The sequence below is a fragment of the Phacochoerus africanus genome, chromosome 3, assembly GCF_016906955.1.
Source record: "Phacochoerus africanus isolate WHEZ1 chromosome 3, ROS_Pafr_v1, whole genome shotgun sequence".
In the NCBI taxonomy this organism is placed as follows: domain Eukaryota; kingdom Metazoa; phylum Chordata; class Mammalia; order Artiodactyla; family Suidae; genus Phacochoerus; species Phacochoerus africanus.
In genome coordinates, this window is record NC_062546.1 from 197184757 (window position 1) to 197202251 (window position 17495).

Here is a 17495-nt window from a genome sequence, read left to right on the forward strand (position 1 = left end):
TCTTTCTCACGCTCCCCTCCAGCCCCACCTGACCACTGACCACAGAGCAGGCAGGAGAAGGCAGAGCGCCTGCCCTTCCAAGGCACTCAGTCCAATCGAATGCTTCTCAGGCAGGAAGCAGCTCTGCCCTCCATCCTTCCTGCCCCTCCGGTACCCCACCCCTCTCCCCTCACAGAGCCCATGGTTTCACACTTTGGGCAAGCACCCAGCCCCGCCTCCTCCTCCATCAGGGTTTAATCGAACTCGCCCTCTTCCCCAGCCCCCTCACAGCCACCCCTCCCTTCTGTCCACCTCTCAGCGGAGGGCGCCTCTTATCCTGCAAGTAGAAGGTGGGTACCTGTCTCCCTAAAGACCTCTGGCTGGTTCACGTGGGGTCTCACGCGTCACTGCTCATCCCACTCACTCCATCTTGCCAATCATCCCCCCAATTTCTCCTCCTCATCATTTCACTCTCTGGAGCAGCCGAGTCATTGTCAGGCTTTCAGGCTGTCACTGCTGCGCCTTCTCCAGCGCATTAGAGAAGCCCGGGCCAAGCCGTGATTCAACTGTTTACAGTTGCCACTGCCAAGAGCCCCTTCTCCCTCCTGGCCGCCCGACGGGGACAGGCCCACGGTCAAGGTCACTGTGGCCGGCTGCCCAGCCAGGACTCAGGTAGGCAAGACAGATAAGACAGAGACATCTTCCTTGTTCTCCTCTGGCTGAACCAAACCAAAGCAAATCTTTCTCATCCTTCTCAAGAAAGCTAAGTCTAAGGAGCAATGTCCCCGTCTGTTCAAGATGACAAGCTGGTTATAGTCAGGCTTGTCTCCCCTGCCTCTCCTCCCCCAGGACCACTCCATGCAGTGGACACCCCGATGGCCATGGATGGAAGGCCACTTCCAGCCCTTGGTCTGCCTCCTATCTTCCCAGGTATATCCCACCCCCTCCCAGGCTCTCAGGTGTCCCCAGTGCCTTTCCACTCTGTCTCCCCGGCTTCCATAGAGTGTCTACATCTTCACACAGCCTGGTCCGCACCAGCCCCCTTCAGTCACAGGAAGGCTTGCCTGGCCCCTCAGGCCTTTCTAAGGCCCATAGAAAACTTGGAGCTAGCTTGTGTATTTGCTCTCCCCAGTCACCCCGACTGCTGTCACCTCCATGAGGGTGTTGGCCAGCAGAGCTCCAGAAGAGACCAGAAAATGTAAGTCTGCTCCCCTGCTGGGATCCCCAAACTGAAAATGAGCTTGGTCCATCTCTACCACTCTATCTCTCCACCATGTCCAACCCATTTAATCATCTCTCTCCTAACTCCTCCCTCTCTTCCTTTCCAGAATCTTCTAGCCTAACAGAGAGACAGAGGAGAGTTGGGAAGCAGCCCTATTCAGAAGGTCTCATTCTCTTTCTCAGCTCTTCTGCCTCATGCTTTTGGGATTTAAAAATCAAGAATTCATCTGCTCCTTTGGTCTTTCAGAGGTCCTCAACCACTGGGTGGCTTACATCATGTTGTCTGGGTGCTGGGGAAAGCTTTTGGAGGGCACAGTGAGCAAAGATGGCGTTCAAGAGAGCATCAAAGGGAGCACGTGCCAGTTAGTGCAAGACCACAGCAGAGCCCTGGAAGAGGGTACCCGCTACTGGAATTTGGGCTGGGGCTTCCTTCCTCCAAGCACAGCTTTCTTCCCTTAGCCCCTGGTGGTCATGGTATCCTGGCGGGCCACCTGGGCCCTGGAAGGCCGGTGGTGGGTCATGATGTCCATGCGGAATTCTTTGATGACAAAGTAGTAGCAGAAAACATCCAGGCAGCAGTTGAAGTTGGAGAAACACATGGACAACTGCACGAACAAGCTGATGTTCTGCCTAGTCCTGCATTCCATGATAAAACCGTTCCTCACCAGGAACTGCAAGAAGAAGCTCAGGTGGACTGGGAGGAAGGAGACCACAAAGACCACCAGGTTGGCCGCAATTGTCCAGATGCAGGTCTTCTGCTGGACCCAGTCCTGGGTGTGGTTCCGACGGCGGACCAGGATACAAATGCTCCTGGATGAGCAGAAACCCATGATGCTCATGGGAAGAAGGAAGCCGAAGACCTCCAGTGGGAGTAAGACCTTGACACTCCAGGTGCCGTCAGACAGGTTGTGGAAGCACGTGTAATTTTCCTCTTTCTGGTGGAAGCTATAGACAGGGGTGCTCCCAACCCAGAGAAGGACCCAGATGATGCAGCAGATCCCCAAAACCTTCCTCGGGGACCGGAGATGGCTGACCAGGAGTGGGTACCGGATGGCCAAGAACCGGTCCAGGCTGATGAAGCAGATAGTGAAGATACTGCCGTACATGCTGATGAAGTAGAGGCATTCCACCAGGGTACAGAAGGGAAGAAAGGGAGCCTTCACGTGGGACAGGGCCATCTTGAATGGGAGGGAGAGCACCAGCAGCAGGTCAAAGACTGCCAGGTTGATCATGTAGATGGAGGTGGCAGCGTAGTACGGCCACCTCTTCTTCAGGAAGGAGCTGAAGCCTCGAATGGCCAGCAAATTGAGGAGAAGGCCAAGGAGGAAAGTAGGGATATTGACTGTCATCTGCACGGTTTTCATCAGCTTGTCCACGTCACTGAAGCTGCAGTCCTTGCTCTGGTTTAGCTGGTTCATGTTCTTTCCTACAACGCCAATGACAGATGAGATGAACTGCCACTTACTCTCTAGAACTGATGGATTCTCAAGAATCATAAACACTTCCCCGTCATCACACAGCCATCCATGCTCTTGGGATAACAATTAGAAAACACAGGAAGAACAATTACCTCTAATCTCGTTGCCTAGATAGAAGCATTGCTACTCTGAAAACACACACACACACACACACGACTTTATCTCTACAAAAACAGAACTGTGTGTGAAGATCGGTCCCTTTTTTCCAATCAGAACTCCTTCTGCTGAAAGGAGTAACAATGATATAAGCCCTGACCCCAAATGGTTTCATCAAAGATAGAATTTCACATAACTGAAAGTAAGAAACCTAGGGCAGGGCTGACTTGAGTCGCAACTTGAACAGCTTCAAGGGCTGTTTTCAGGACCCAGCTTCTTTTTATATGTTGACCCTCTGCTCTGCCCCACCCCCACCCTGAAGGTAGGACAGAGTTGATCCCACTCCCACTCTAGGGCTGCTTGCAATCAATGCATCACATCCCCCTGGATACCCTCATTGGCTCGTTTATGGGCTCAGGGATGGACATTTGACTCCCAACCTCAGAGGGGATGAAAAGCAATGAAACTTTCTTGGGTTTCTAGGAAGGAAGTTGGGACTCTTTCTGCGAGATTTGAAGTCAGGAGGCTGAAGTTTGGAGCTGCTGCAGCCTCTTGCTCCCCAAGGAGAGAACCAGACAGAACTAAAGACACATGGAAGAAAGGACATTCCCAGAGGGAATGAAGAGAGGGCTTGAGGTCTCCTTTAGACAGGTAAAAAATTAGAGCTGGCCTCAAGGACAAAAGGATCAAGGCTGCAGTGGTGGCTGCTGAGGGACGCTGGATACCGACACACAGAGGGGGGTCACAAGCCCTTGGGAAGGAAGGAGTTGGGTATTTTTAAGACCCTATACAGAAGGCCATTCCCAAACCCTCTCTAACTGCTGCCAAAAAGAGAAATATACATATATCTCTTATGCATTGAGCCCTACATAGTAAATACGTAATATTCTTAACTTGATTTGGTGGCTTTCCAAGAATTTTACATTTTCCTATGTGCTCACTTTTCTTATAGTTTTATATCACAAGAGAGCCAATGTATTTACTCATATGCAAAGCTTCAGACCCCTGTGGTCTGTGTGAATGGAGCCTCCTGGAGTTGTGCCATGTAGAACCCCACATGAGGCTGCTCCAACCCTAGGATGCCTGGAATTAATGCAGGCTGGCCCACTGCCCCCTCCCGACTGAATTTATCCATCCACAAGCTTATCTCAAGATAATAATCATCATCATAGCTAGAGTGGCTTGGAATCAACAAGAGAAATTTCAAACATGCTGAGGAGGGCAGGCAAGAACCAATCCGTCTCTAACTGAAAAGTGTCACCACCTCAAAGAGGAAGATTCCATTGGCTCAGAGACATCACCTTCAACAGCAGAAACAGCAGAAAACCAAGAACCGCAAAGATAAGAGCTAATACAAGCTTAAAGAGATTCGCCAAGATCTCACACACACACAAAAAAGGGAACTTGGGGCATCCGTTTGGGGCTGGGTCATGCTCCAGCAGACTCTATGGGTGAACCCAGCACACTGCTGATGACTCAAAGATTAGAATTAAAGTGGCCGAGAAAAAAATCTGTGATGCTCCAAGATAAAGCCAAAACCAAGGCCCAAAAGTGGCTGATGTGAACAAAAAGATGAAAAACAAACAAAAATGGTCTGATGGAGATCATCCATTCCAGGATGCTGGGGCTTGTCTGGATTCACTGTCCCAGGTGTATGTATGGAAAAGAGACACCCCTCAGCTATCTCAGGTGTCTTCCAATAGGAAGGCCCTAAAGGTCACATTTGAATTGCTGAACAGCTTCCAATGGGCACTTTTCAGATGGTCAGCTTTGATGCTAGGATGGCCCTCTATGGACTGGCAAAAAGAAATGAGGTTGAAAAAAAACAAAACAAAACTTCCAGCTAATGGTAGAGTGAACAGAGAATCTGAAAAATTAATCCTCTGAATTCCCTCTGAAAGTTTAAGGAAAGCACCTTTTTTATCTTGTTTATAAAAAGATTTTATTTATAAAAAGATCACGAACTTCCCTGGAATAAGATAAAAAGGCCCCAGTCTGCAGCAAGAGCTAAAATAGTTATTTTTCTCAAAGATGGGCTGCCAACAAAAACCATTCCACTGGTCGTGGGGCCAGCAAGCGCCCCAACCTTGACCTGTTACCTGGGCCCATTGATGGCTCTTGTCCCGGGCCGATTCAGGGATCCTGTGCGATCACTGTAAGGTGGGTGGGTGGGAGGCTGAGAAGCAGATGCTAAGTCAGTATTAGACATTTGTCAGCTTTATTAGGGGAAAAGCCTATGAAGGATAAAAGGAGAGGGATCGGAATGGACCGGGAGATGCTTCAGCCCACAGTGTAGCTCTGAGAAAGTCTGGGCCAGGCCAGTGGAGAGTCCCTAAGCATTGGAGAAGTTCCACACCTAGCAGGACTCTCCCAGGACTGGTGCCTCCATGGAGCCCAGTCATTGGCTAAAGGCAGCCCAAGGTGAGCGTGGTGCCAGCTGAGCTGTCAGTCACCAGGGCCCTGGTTCCAGCCTCATACCAGGAAGGAAGTCGAATGAAATGGGAAGAATCATGGGTCAGGCTTTGTTAACCACCAGCTGCTGGTGCCTGAGAGGTGGGGCTGAATCAAACAGAGAGGACGAGAACTTGGATTAGAGGAGCCACGTTTCTGCAAAAATTTTGGAGCCAGAGCCATTCCTAGATATCCCACTTATAGCTTTAAATATCATTAATACGGAACCTTGCAAACATCCATAAATAAATAAACCAAGTTCCCTGGAAACCTCTCTGAAAAAAAATAATTAGCACCCAAAGAGTTTTGAGAGAGAAAAATTGAACATGTGGAGTTCATACCCAATTGGGTTGCTGTTCAGGTGTGACGATTATAGAAAGCCAGCCTCAGGTATGTATGGCTTCCAGGAAACCCCAGCCTCCAAAGGACAAAAATTTAGACCTCTGACAGATACTAACGAAGGATGCAAACCTCAAGGTGGGAAACCTTGGAGGTGGAAGCAGGAAACTGGAATGAAACCAAAGCTACGCATGAATATGGTTAGAGTTTTAAAATTAAAAAACAAAACAAAACAGTGAAGGAGATCATCTGTGTCCTTTAAAAAAAAAAAAAAAAGGACCCACGGTAATCTTTTAGATAAATTAACAAATAAGGAAGATGTTTTTGGGCTGTAGGGGGCTGGGATGGTAGCAGGTAGTAGGACACTGGATGAAGCAAATATGCCAAAAAAGGAAATTAAAGCTCTTTTTTTTTTCTTTTACTTTGATAGTTTTTTTTTTTTTACTTTGATAGTTACTTAGATAGGGTAAGATTTGTTTTTTAACTTTGAAGTAACCATTGACTATTAAAAACAGGATGTCTATCCTCAAAATCACTGAAGGAGATGAAAAGAAACAAATCAGACAAAAGAGCAAAAAAGTAAATAGGCTAGGAAAAGGAAACTAAGCATGGAAATTATAATAAATATGAACTTTTCAGATTGTTTCTTAGCCCACATTCTCTGTCCAATTACAAAATAAAATTCAACTCTTTGTTGCTTATAAAAGACACACTTAAGAACAGAGAAAAGTTCAAAGCAAAAGGCACATGATGAGACAGCAGACAAATAAAAACAAAAAGAAAGAGTGGCAATATTGGTTTTTGGATTTTTTGGGGTTTTTTTTTTTTTTGGTTTTGCTCTTTAGGGCCGTACCCACGGCATATGGAGGTTTCCAGGCTAGGGGTCTAATCGGAGATACAGCTGCCAGCCTACCCCCAGCCACAGCAACGCCAGATCTGAGCCATGCCTGTGACCTACACCACAGCTCACAGCAACGTCAGTTCCTTAACCCACTGAGTGAAGCCTGGGATCAAATCCACAACCTCATGGTTCCTAGTCGGATTCGTTTCCTCTGCGCCATGACAGGAACTCCAAGAGTGGCAATGTTCTAACCTAGCTCTGTAGAATTAAGAATAAAGCTACACATCAGGATTTAAAAGCTTATTTTATATGAATAAAAGAAAAATTGTGAAGACAAATATAATTATCTTATGCACTGAATGGTGTTGTATGAATGTACATAAAGATTTTTAGAACTCAAGAGCCGCTGGCAAAGATATTGTGGTGTCAGATTTTAATATATTATAAATTTGAACAGATCCAGTTGGCAAAATATAAATGAGATGTAGAATTATGTAAATATATGAGTATAATTTAATTAAGAGCCCTTAGATTTGATTTTAAATAAATAGGCAATCCCCTTTTTTTTCAAGTTTCCAAGAAACAGTTGTTAAGGTGAATTATCTGCCTAGCAAGAACAAAATAGCAAAAATTATGTGAGCTGTATATTCTGACCACACTACACAGATCCTAGGAAATAAATATTGTCTAGGAATATACACCTAAGAGAAAACATTGGCTATTTAAAAATAAGTCAAGTCATAGTATCCATGAGGACGTAGTTTCGATTTCTGGCCTCTCTCGGTGGGTTAAGGATCTGGCATTGCCATGAGCTGTGGTATAGATCACAGATGTGGCTCGGATCTGGAGTTGCTGTGGCTGTGGCGTAGGTCGGTGGCTACAGCTCCGATTAGCCCCTTAGCCTGGGAACCTCTATACGCTGTGGGTACAGCCCTAAAAAGACAAAAAATAAAAATAAGTGAAGTCAGAACTACAAAACAAAATTTATAGGACATAATCAAGAATGAGAAGAACTTTCTGGATTGATTGCTTTAAAAAATTTGTAAGATACAGCCAACACTAAATACATAGCCCTAATAGCTTGAATCCTTTTTACCCCCCAAAGGAAACTAAATAAATGAATGAAATAGTCAACTTGAGCATTTAGAATAAAAGAACAAACAGAGAGCTATATTCAGCGTCCTCGGATATGCCATAATGGAAAAGAATATATGTATGTTTTATAGCCGCACCCAAGGCATATGGAAATTCCCAGGCTAGGGGTCGAATCAGAGCTGTACTACCAGTCTACACCACAGCCACAACAACGTGGGATCTGAGTCGAGTCTGAGACCTACACCAACAGCTCAAGGCAATGCTGGATCCTTAACCCACTGATGGAAGCCAGGGATCAAACCCTCATTCTCATGGATACTAGTCAGGTTGATTACCCCTAAGCCACAATGGGAACTCTAGAAAGGAATTTTTTTAAAAGAATGTTTAAAAAAAAAACAGTAAAGAAGAACAAAAAGGTCATAGAGAAATCAGGAAAATTTTTATAAAGATAAAAGCGGAAAGAAATGAATTAGAAAGGAGGAAAATACCAGAATCAACAAATTTAATACCTGGCTAATTGCTGGGGGGATTAAACTAAACAATGCATATATCTCTAATAAATTGTAATTAAGAAAAAAGACTCAATCATACCTAGAAATAAGAAGGCGTTACAAGCCTAGCTAGGGAAGAGAGACAAAGATAAGAAATGACCATGTTACTTGTGTGCTAATCCATTTATTTAAAAACTTTGATGTAGTTGATATTTGGGGGCAAGACATAATTTACCACAGTTAATACAAGAGTTGACACAGTAGTATTGATTAAATCACCAACTATGACAAACTGAGAATGTTATCAAAGAATAAACAGATTCTAGCATTTTTTTTTTTTGGCTGCAGCATATTTTAAATTTCAAGGAACAGATCATTCTCATACTCTGTACACAATTTCAGAACACAAGATAATAATGACGAATTTCTATTATGAAACTAATGCACTCAAATACCAAAACTTGACCAATGCAGCATAAAAAAGAGGAAAATTATTGCTCAAATGCGCATATGAATATAGAGGCAGACATCTGAGTTAGAACATTACCAGGTAGAATCTATTATACTACACTTATAAATCATTGTTTGACCAAGTCAGATTTACCATAGAAAGGTAAGACCATGTCAGTGTTAGGAAAGTTATTAACACGTGTATGACTTCATTAAAGCAAAAATGAAAAGCCTTCTGTTTATATTCATAGTTTTTCCACAAAAGCCTTTATTGGGGCCGCACCCAAGGCATATGGAGATTCTCAGGCTAGGGGTTGAATAGGAGCTGTAGCTGCCAGCCCACACCACAGCCACAGCAACATCAGATCTGAGCTACATCTGTGAAGCTCACAACTGCCAGCCTACACCACAGCTCAAGGCCACACCAGATCCTTAACCCACTGAGCAAGGCTGGGATCGAACCTGTGTTCTCATGGATGCTAGTCAGATTCATTTCCACTGAGCCACAACGGGAACTCCTACAAAAGTCATTTAAATGATGGAACAGAAGGATACTCCTTACATATGATAAAGAACAACTCATTCACAGCAATGGCCAATTTTGCAGTTAATAGTAAAAAAAAAAAAAAAATAGACTGTTGTTGAAACTTGTCAATACCCAGATGTTGCGAATAACGCTCTAAGACAATGAACCGAAATAATAAGGGAAAATAAAAGAGGTATTCCCTCAAACAATACAAATGGAAGGCTTAGTCAATTAATGATGAGACTGTCAGTGAATAATGTCCGGGTAAAAACCAGTCTTCAGATCTTATTTCATACCAAGTAGACAAAGAAATTCCAATTTCATTACCGAATTCAATTTCAAAAAGAATCCAACCATAGAAAACTTGGCAGTCAACTTGTAAAAGGAAAAGGGAAAGCCCTCTGTCAACTTAGAATGAGTGAAAAGCAAAAGAATCAGACAAAAGACAGGACCGGTTTGACTGCACAAAATTAGAAGATTTCTTTTAATTAAAAAAGTTTAACATTGGAGAGTACACTGGAGGGAAAAAATACAAATAGATTAGAGAAATAATGTTCCTTCTCTAAGAGTATTAAAAAAAATGTAATATCAAGACCCACAATAGATGAGCAGACACAGGACAGAAACAGTTTCCAAAAGATTTACAAAGAGATAACATTTACTTATATAATCTAAAAAAGAATCTGGCAAGGCTTCCACGAAATAGTCACCGAGCATGCAAATAATTACCCAACTTTGGGGATTTGATAACTTATAAGCCCTAGGAATTTTACTAGTCTCTCATTCAGCGATTCTGAAATTTTACCTTAAGTAGATTATATGCAAAAGAAGGGAAAAGTATGCACAGAAATATGTTCACTTTAACATTTTTCTGAAAGCAAAAAATACACACACCCCTTCAAATGTCAACAAGAGCTTAATTTCACTACGGTAAATCTAGTCAAGGGAAAATTTTTGTCTGACTGTGATATGTTTATGCTGACTATGTTAGGTTAAAAACCCACAAAAACTACAGAATTAGACATTCAGAATGATTTGAATTATGACTTAAAAAAAACCCATGTAGGGGGAAGAAAAAAACCTAGAAAAAAGTTTCCATATGCCAACATTGGTTGCCTTCTAACAGTTAAAGCGTGGGTAAGTTTTAAATCTTTTATCTTTTTTTTTTTTGATATTTGGAAACCAACTTTATTTTATTTTATTTTATTTTGTAACCCCAGATTTAATGATTGTTCACAAACAGAAAGCAGGTAAATACTGATATGAACAACTAACATAAGAAAGGCAAATCAAAAATCAACATAAATGCTATGAAATTAAAACCAGAGTTACTAAAGTAAAAATAATAGTGATGCTTAAGAGTTGAACTAGTCATATTTAAAAGTTAAATAATAATGTAGATTCAGATTTAAGAAACAGTACTAGCCAGGTAAATCAATACAAGGTATAGTATTGACTAAACTAAATAGCATTTTATATCACAGTTGTTAAATGGCTTTTATTTTTTTTTTGGACTTAATATTCCTTATGTTTTTATTTTTTTATTTTATTTATTTTTATTTATTTACTTTTTATTACTCAAATGAATTTATCACATCTGTAGTTGTACAATGATCATCACAATCTGGATCAATCTGATCATCTGATCAATCTGCTCAATCTGATCATAACAATCTGATCAATCTGATCACAACGATCTGGATCAAGAATATGTGGTACATATACACAATGGAATATTACTCAGTCATTAAAAAGAACAAAATACCAGCATTTTTTGCACCTAGAAACCATCATGCCAAGTGAAGTCAGCCATACAATGAGACACCAACATCAAATGCTTTCACTGACATGTGGAATCTGAAAAAAGGACAGACGGAACTTCTTTGCAGAGCAGATGCTGACTCACAGACATTGAATAACTTATGGTCTCCGGAGGAGACAGTTTGGGGGGTGGGGGGATGTGCTTGGGCTGTGGAATGGAACTCCTGTGAAATCAGATTAAATCTTTTATCTTTATCGCTCTCTCCTCTGTGTGTGTGTGTGTCTAATTTGTCTAATTAATGATAATATGGAAACATTTTTTAAAAAAAATTTAGTGTATTAAATGCTAGGGAAAAAGAGAGAAATGAAAAAAAGGTTTGACTTTCCCTTAAAAAAAAGCAAAGTCTGGGTATGTATTTGAGGCATGGGCGGGCGGGGGCAGGAAGAAGGCTTACACAGAAATTAAAGGAATGCATTGAATTTACATAGGCTCAGCTGATGAGGCACAAGACCTCATCCGCCAGGTCAAAGATTTCAACAAGCAGCATCAGCGGGACTTGGGAACAAAGCATGAAGTGACAGTGAGAACTGAACAGGTGAGAAAGCAGGGACCACCAAAGGGAACAGAGAACAGCCACAAGAACCCCATCCATGATAAAGTGCGAAGCTTCAGAGTTCCCGTCGTGGCACAGTAGTTAACGAATCCAATTAGGAACCACGAGGTTGCTGGTTCGATCCCTGGCCTTGCTCAGTGGGTTAGGGATCCGGCGTTGCCGTGAGCTGTGGTGTAGGTCACAGACGTGGCTTGGATCCCACGTTGCTGTGGCCCTGGTGTAGGCCGGTGGCTACAGCTCTGATTCGACCCCTAGCCTGGGAAACTCCATATGCCGTGGGAGGGGCCCAAGAAATAGCAAAAAGACCAAAAAAAAAAAAAAAAAAGAAAGAAAGTGTGAAGCTTCCTCTGTCCGCAGGTCAGGCATCACATCCTCAGAATTGTGTGTAACATAAGCAGGAAAGAACAGGAGACCCAAAATGCCAGATGGACAAGTGGAAAGTGGGTGAAGCTGTTTATACATAATTCTCCCTATTAATAGAAACACATGTAGATGTTAAAACTTAACTTTCCAAATTGAGAATTTAGGTTAAATGATCTTGTCTAATTTAAAGGGACGAAGGAAGAGAAAATTCACAATAGAAACCGAAAGTGAAAAAACTGCAGTGTCTCAGGATAGAAAGCAGAGGGGCAACCCCACGGAGGTTCCGACAAATGTCACAATTTACAGTAGAATTACAACACTTTATAATAGTCTAACAGTTTTATTAACTATACTATTTGCTATGAAAGGGGAATCCAATAAAAACATAAAACTCAATCATCTTGTGTCAATAAGAGACAGAGAAAACAAAAAGGCATATACAGAAATAGGAGGATAGGTTGATGGGTTATCAGGCACCCAGAACACTAGAAAAGAAGGAAATGTGACAAAGATGGTTTTTTGTTTTGTTTTGGTTTGTTTTGTCTTTTTCGGCCCGCACCCACAGCTTATGGAGGTTCCCAGGCTAGGGGTCAAATCAGAGCTGCAGCTGCTGGCCTACACCACAGCCACAGCAATGCCAGATCTGAGCCACGTCTGCAACCTATACCACAGCTCACAGCAACACCAGATCCCTAACCCACTGAGCAAGGCCAGGGATGGAACCCACAACCTCATGGTTCCTAGTCAGATTTGTTTCCAATGCGCCACGATGGGAACTCCAAAGATGTTTTTTTAAGTAAAAAGAATTGAGAGAGTAACACCAGACCCCACAAAGCTAAATGTTACCATAAATGATAAAACATGCAATTTATGTTCCAATGAGCATTGCAAAGAAAGTACATGATGGGAACAGGCAGAAATGCCAAAGTAGAAAGAGAAATATAATTGCAGGTAGAGGCCTTAAGGCTCCCCTCTTAGAATATCATCGATCAAGCAGATGAGAAATTTAGAGCTCTGAAGAGCTCAATTCATAAGGCAGGACTAGCAGATTAGTGAGAACTAAATCATAAACCAAGGGATTCCACTCTTTCTGGGAGAGGACAAGTGTCTTGCACCAAATCCATCCTATTCCTGGGCTCAGCCAAGCATTCCGAAGCAACAGCAAGGCCACCCTTCTGTTCTCAGACCCACTGGCTGCAGCACATGAGAAAACACCACTATTGGGGGCAGCACCGTGGCATTAATAATGCATAAATGCATTTTATGCATTCTCTTCTGTAGTCTCCTGAGTAATGTGTCTGTCAGAGATAAAATCAGAAGGACATTACTGAAATATTGGAAAGGAGCCAAGTATTTATCCATAAAACGCAGATGCAGTCACGGCTGAAAGGAACATGAGAATGCCTATGTATTTTTGTAAATAGGAAAGACAGGGAGAAACGAGGTGAACCCTGGTTACACTCAGACAATCTAGAAGAGGAACCTGGGGGACATGTGACAAGTGGCTCCTGCGCTGCTCAGATCACCAAGCACCAGAGGCTGTCTGTCTGCAGGGGCTGCATGTGGAGGGGCTAGGGAGCCCCAACACCGAAGAACATAGAGAAAGGACTAGAGTTGCTCATACTCAGTAGATGAATAGACACATCAGTGTCTCCAGGGCTCAAGACCGGCTCCACTGAGTGACTCCATGGGGCCATAAAAGGAACTGTTTGCAGGAGCTGTAGAAAGCAGACCTAAGGTGCTAGCGGAAGTTGGAGAGCAGACCTGGGTGGCCATGTAGTGAGCTCTCTGTCCCCAGAGGTATCCAAGCAAAGGCAGAATATCTGTTTATCCAGAATGTTAAGAAATTTCCCATATACGAAAGAATATGTGAAATAGAATGTTCTGCCAAAATATCATTTCTAATGTTTAGTGAAAAGGAGAGAGATCTGGACTGGGAGTCCAGAGGCCCCTGCTCTGCTCCTGGTTCGCTCCCTGCCTGTGGGGCCTCTCTCTGGGTTCTCTCATCCAAACAGCACTGCCCAGCCCCAGTGATCTGGAGTCCGAGGCCTCGCCAAGGGGATCTCTTCCTGCCAACTCGGGGCTTCGCAATCTGGCCACACCTTCAAGGACCCAGCATCCCACTCAGGGCAGCCCCCTTCCCATGTCTGCACAGCAAAGGCTCCTGACCTAACCCAACTATGTGGCTCAAAGCAAACCAGCCTTCCTTCCTGGAAAGTCCTGGATCTTCCAGAAAATACCAGCAACAAGAAGAAGGCAACCTCAGACAGTTTGCAGGCTAGGGAGGTACCCTTTCTTTTGTGCTGCCAAACACCTCATCTGCACGGCGCCCTGGGGTTTGAGTCACCTCAGAGAAGCGAGGGCCTGCCTCTGGCTGAGCAGAGTTGGTACAGCCTGAGGGATGTTCCTGGAAGAGGAATAGTTCCTGGGAGCAGCTTCCTTGCCTGAAATCCCAGTCTTCTCTGGGAGAGCCGGCGTGAATGCTCTGTTAGAATATAAACATTTTCTTGGAGGCAGTTATTTGCTACCGATACCACTGTGTGAACAAATTCATCAGTTTACACCCCATCTGGGTTGCTGGGGGGGACATGATTAAGAAAGAACAGGAATGTATAACAAGTTGCGTTGCTGTACACCTGAAACTAACACAGCACTGTAAATCAACTATACTCCAGCATAAAATAAAAATTAAATATTAAGGGAGGGAGGGAGGAAGAAAAGGACCCAACGGGACAGAGCACATAAGAGTCTTCCAGGAGGCCAGACTTTCGCCTTAGCTGCACCCTGAGCCTGATGGGGTTGGAGCGGAGCTGGGGGAGGGCAGAGGCCAGCTCAGGGACTTGAGATGGGGCCAGCTCTGTGCTAAGTGCTCTGCGGAGGGAATTCAGTACATGCCTGGAATGCTGGTATAAGTGTGCCCATTTTACAGATGAGGACGGATGAGGCTCACAGAAGCTAGAGAGTCTCCCCAAAATCAAACAGGTAGGGAGGGGCCTCACTGGCACTCACATTCTGAGTCTCTCATCATCTTTCCCTCACCCCAGCCCCTGCCCCGAGCAGCATCAGCCAGAGCATCCAGGATATCCAGGAGCTCCCGGCACCCCCTTCCTCACTCCTTTGGGTACCTGATCCTCTCAGACTCACCTCCGCTCCTAAAACCCCCCTTCCTTCAGTCCATGTCCCCGATCATCTGGTGTCATGTCCTTGCTGTAGCCGAGTGGGGCCATGGGGATGCGTGTCCCTGCCGTCCCCCTGCAGCCCCGGGACAAGGACCATGCTTCCTTAGCTCGGACGTCTCCTCAGGAAGGTGACAGAAAACAGGCCTTCAAAAAGGACGTATCAACGAGTTCCTGTCATGGCTCAGTGGTTAATGAACCCAACTAGCATCCATCAGGACGCGAGTTCGATCCCTGGCCCCGCTCAGGGGGTTGAGGATCTGGCGTTGCCATGAGCTGAGGGGTGTAGGTCGCAGACGTGGCTCAGATCCCGAGTTGCTGTGGCTGTGGTGTAGGCCGGTGGCTACTGCTCCAATTCAACCCCTAGCCTAGGAACCTCCATATGCCGCAAGTGCGGCCCTAGAATAGACAAAAAAAAAAAAAGGACGTATCAAATGAAAGGGGGCCTGACTGTGGCAGCTCCAGAGTGACGGGCCTTCCCTGAGGAGCTGGCATGGCTGGTCAAACTTGAGAACACCCAGCCTTCCAAGCGGCACTGTGCGGACCCTGGCCTCAGTGCCACCACCCCGGGAGCACAACGCCTAGCCCAGGCCAGTCCTATAGCTATTTCCTGACCCCCACTCTCAAGAAAGATCTGGAACCTTCGGGGTTCTCCACGCAGCTCCATCTTCCCTCCCAGCCTCTCTAAGAGACACTCTGAGAAGGTTTGAGAATAATCTAGTCATAAGATATGATGGTAGCTAAAGCTTCCCAGGTTCTTGCTGGAGGGGAAGCACTTCCACCACTTACTGCTCTCAAGGGCCCTGTAAGAAAGAAACTATTATTGCTCCCATTCCCCTGCGAGGCACACTGAGGCCAGGGAAGATACACAGCTGGCAAGGGGCTGGCCTGGGCCTCCCAAGCATGGCCCTAGCCTGCCATGAGCTCCCTGCTCAGAGGCTGTGGGGTGATTCCTCGAGCTTGTCTCTGGGCTCTTGGTGCTTTCCTGGCCAGACTCCGGGGGAAGCGGGTGGCCCGGCCAATGGGGGATAGAGATACGAAAGCCGAAGCTCCCCTGGGGAAGGCTCCCGGGCTGCCTCGGGTGAGGATTCCCCGCCCTGGCAAGATGCTGCAAACTTGAGTCAAATCAGGAGGAAGTTGAGGGTTCGTAGAAAATGTCACCTGTAATCAGGGACAAACCAGCCCTCTGCCACCGCCGCTGCTGCTGTCACAGAGGCTGCCCGGAGCTGCCGCTGTCTCTGCTCTCTGGGAAGGCCCACCAAGTCCAGGCAGGTGTGGACAGAGCCTTGGCCACGAAGGCTGGCTGACCTCAGGAAAGTCACCAGAGGTCCATGAGATCTAGGTCAGTGTCTGGCTCTGGGCATCAGGTTTTCTGAGTGGCCCTGGGGTGGGAGGGCGGGGGCCAGGGGTGCTGTTACCTGTGGGGGGTCCAGTGCAGCTGAGCAAGCTGTGCGATGTCATCTCTCCTCCGAGCTTGGTCACCAGCCTGCTCTGGGGAGAGTCACTTCCCTCTCTGGGGCTCAGCTTCCTCATCGGTAAAATGAGGGGGTGGGACTAGATGCTCATAAGCAGCTCCAGCATCAGCCTCTGGCCGAGGGGCTTCTTCCCTCTGGTCTGGAGAGGGGTTCTCTGGGGGTCCCTCCCCCTAAGGGGGACTAGAGCATGGCTTGGGGGGGGCGCCTTGCCAGGGAGAGGCTCTATACTCTTGTATGCTTTCGGGGGGGTCCTGCGCACTCACTCAGCTTCCAAAGCAAAAGAGCCCCTGCATGAGCTGAGGTGTGAGGAGCCTCAGGACAAGGAGGAAGCCCCTTACACAGCAGACATGCTGAGCCTGGCATTGCAAGGACAGCCAGCATCTGAAAAGGGCCCAAATGGCTTCCGGGGCTGCTGGCGTTTAGGTTTCAGAAGTGCTGTCCCCAGAAAAGACAGTGGTGCTGGACACCTTCATGTTTTAGGACTTGTGGGCTGGGAGGGTCCAGCCTGAGGGGACGTCTCAGCCCCTGCCTGTGTGTCCTCCAGGATGGTCAGCAGGGCGCCTGCACGATGCTGCCCCCCAGCCCCGCTTCCTGCACCAGGGCCCCTAGAAGATTTGGGTCAGCCTTGGGCTGCATCGCTCCCCAGTGGCCCTGTAAGCAGAGGCTTCCCCCAGGATGTCCCATCTCCAGGGCGAGGAGAGCGGAGATGCACCCATGGGCCCCGGGTGGCTCCCAGCAGAGGACTCATTAAGACTATAGATATGCAGGAGAATCTGGGCTAAAACGCCACCTGACAATTCCGCCCCCAGGGGCCCAGGAGGGTCTGAGGGATCCCCTTAGAGACAGAGGCATAGGCTGTTTCTACATGTGTGACTCTCAGGCGTCTACAAAAATAGAAATTCTCCAAAGTAGGTCTGGGTGATTCATACCAGCATACGCACTCTTTGTATAAACAGCTTGTGTGGGACAGAGGCAAGTCGCCGGGCCCTCCACGACATTCGGTAAAGAGCTTGACAGAACCACGACGGCCCCTAGGTTCCCATCCGCTCCCATCGGATCCCACCCATGCTTGTGTGATAGGTAGAACCACGTCTTGGAACCCCAAATTGACCCAGGTTCGAGGCAGGATGCTGGGCAGT

At 46.0% G+C, this 17495-nt stretch overlaps 1 protein-coding gene across 1 annotated transcript; it reads right to left on the reverse strand.

Annotated features, from left to right (window-relative positions):
• Nucleotides 1–238: 238 nt before the first annotated feature.
• GPR55 (G protein-coupled receptor 55) lies at nucleotides 239–17077 on the reverse strand. Its single transcript, XM_047773743.1, has 2 exons — nucleotides 16300–17077; nucleotides 239–2626 (listed from the first exon to the last, which is right to left on the reverse strand). The coding sequence occupies exons 1-2, from the start codon at nucleotides 16412–16414 to the stop codon at nucleotides 1656–1658; spliced, it is 1086 nt and encodes a 361-aa protein (XP_047629699.1). The 5' UTR covers nucleotides 16415–17077; the 3' UTR covers nucleotides 239–1655.
• Between the last annotated feature and the right edge of the window lie 418 nt (nucleotides 17078–17495).

Bases quoted from the DNA above. Each gene is read 5' to 3' on its own strand.
- GPR55 (XM_047773743.1), bottom strand. From the start codon at position 16,414: ATGAGGAAGCTGAGCCCCAGAGAGGGAAGTGACTCTCCCCAGAGCAGG. The intron at 2,627-16,299 runs GTAACAGCACCC...TTGGCGTTGTAG, and splicing joins CTGCACTGGACCCCCCACAG to GAAAGAACATGAACCAGCTA.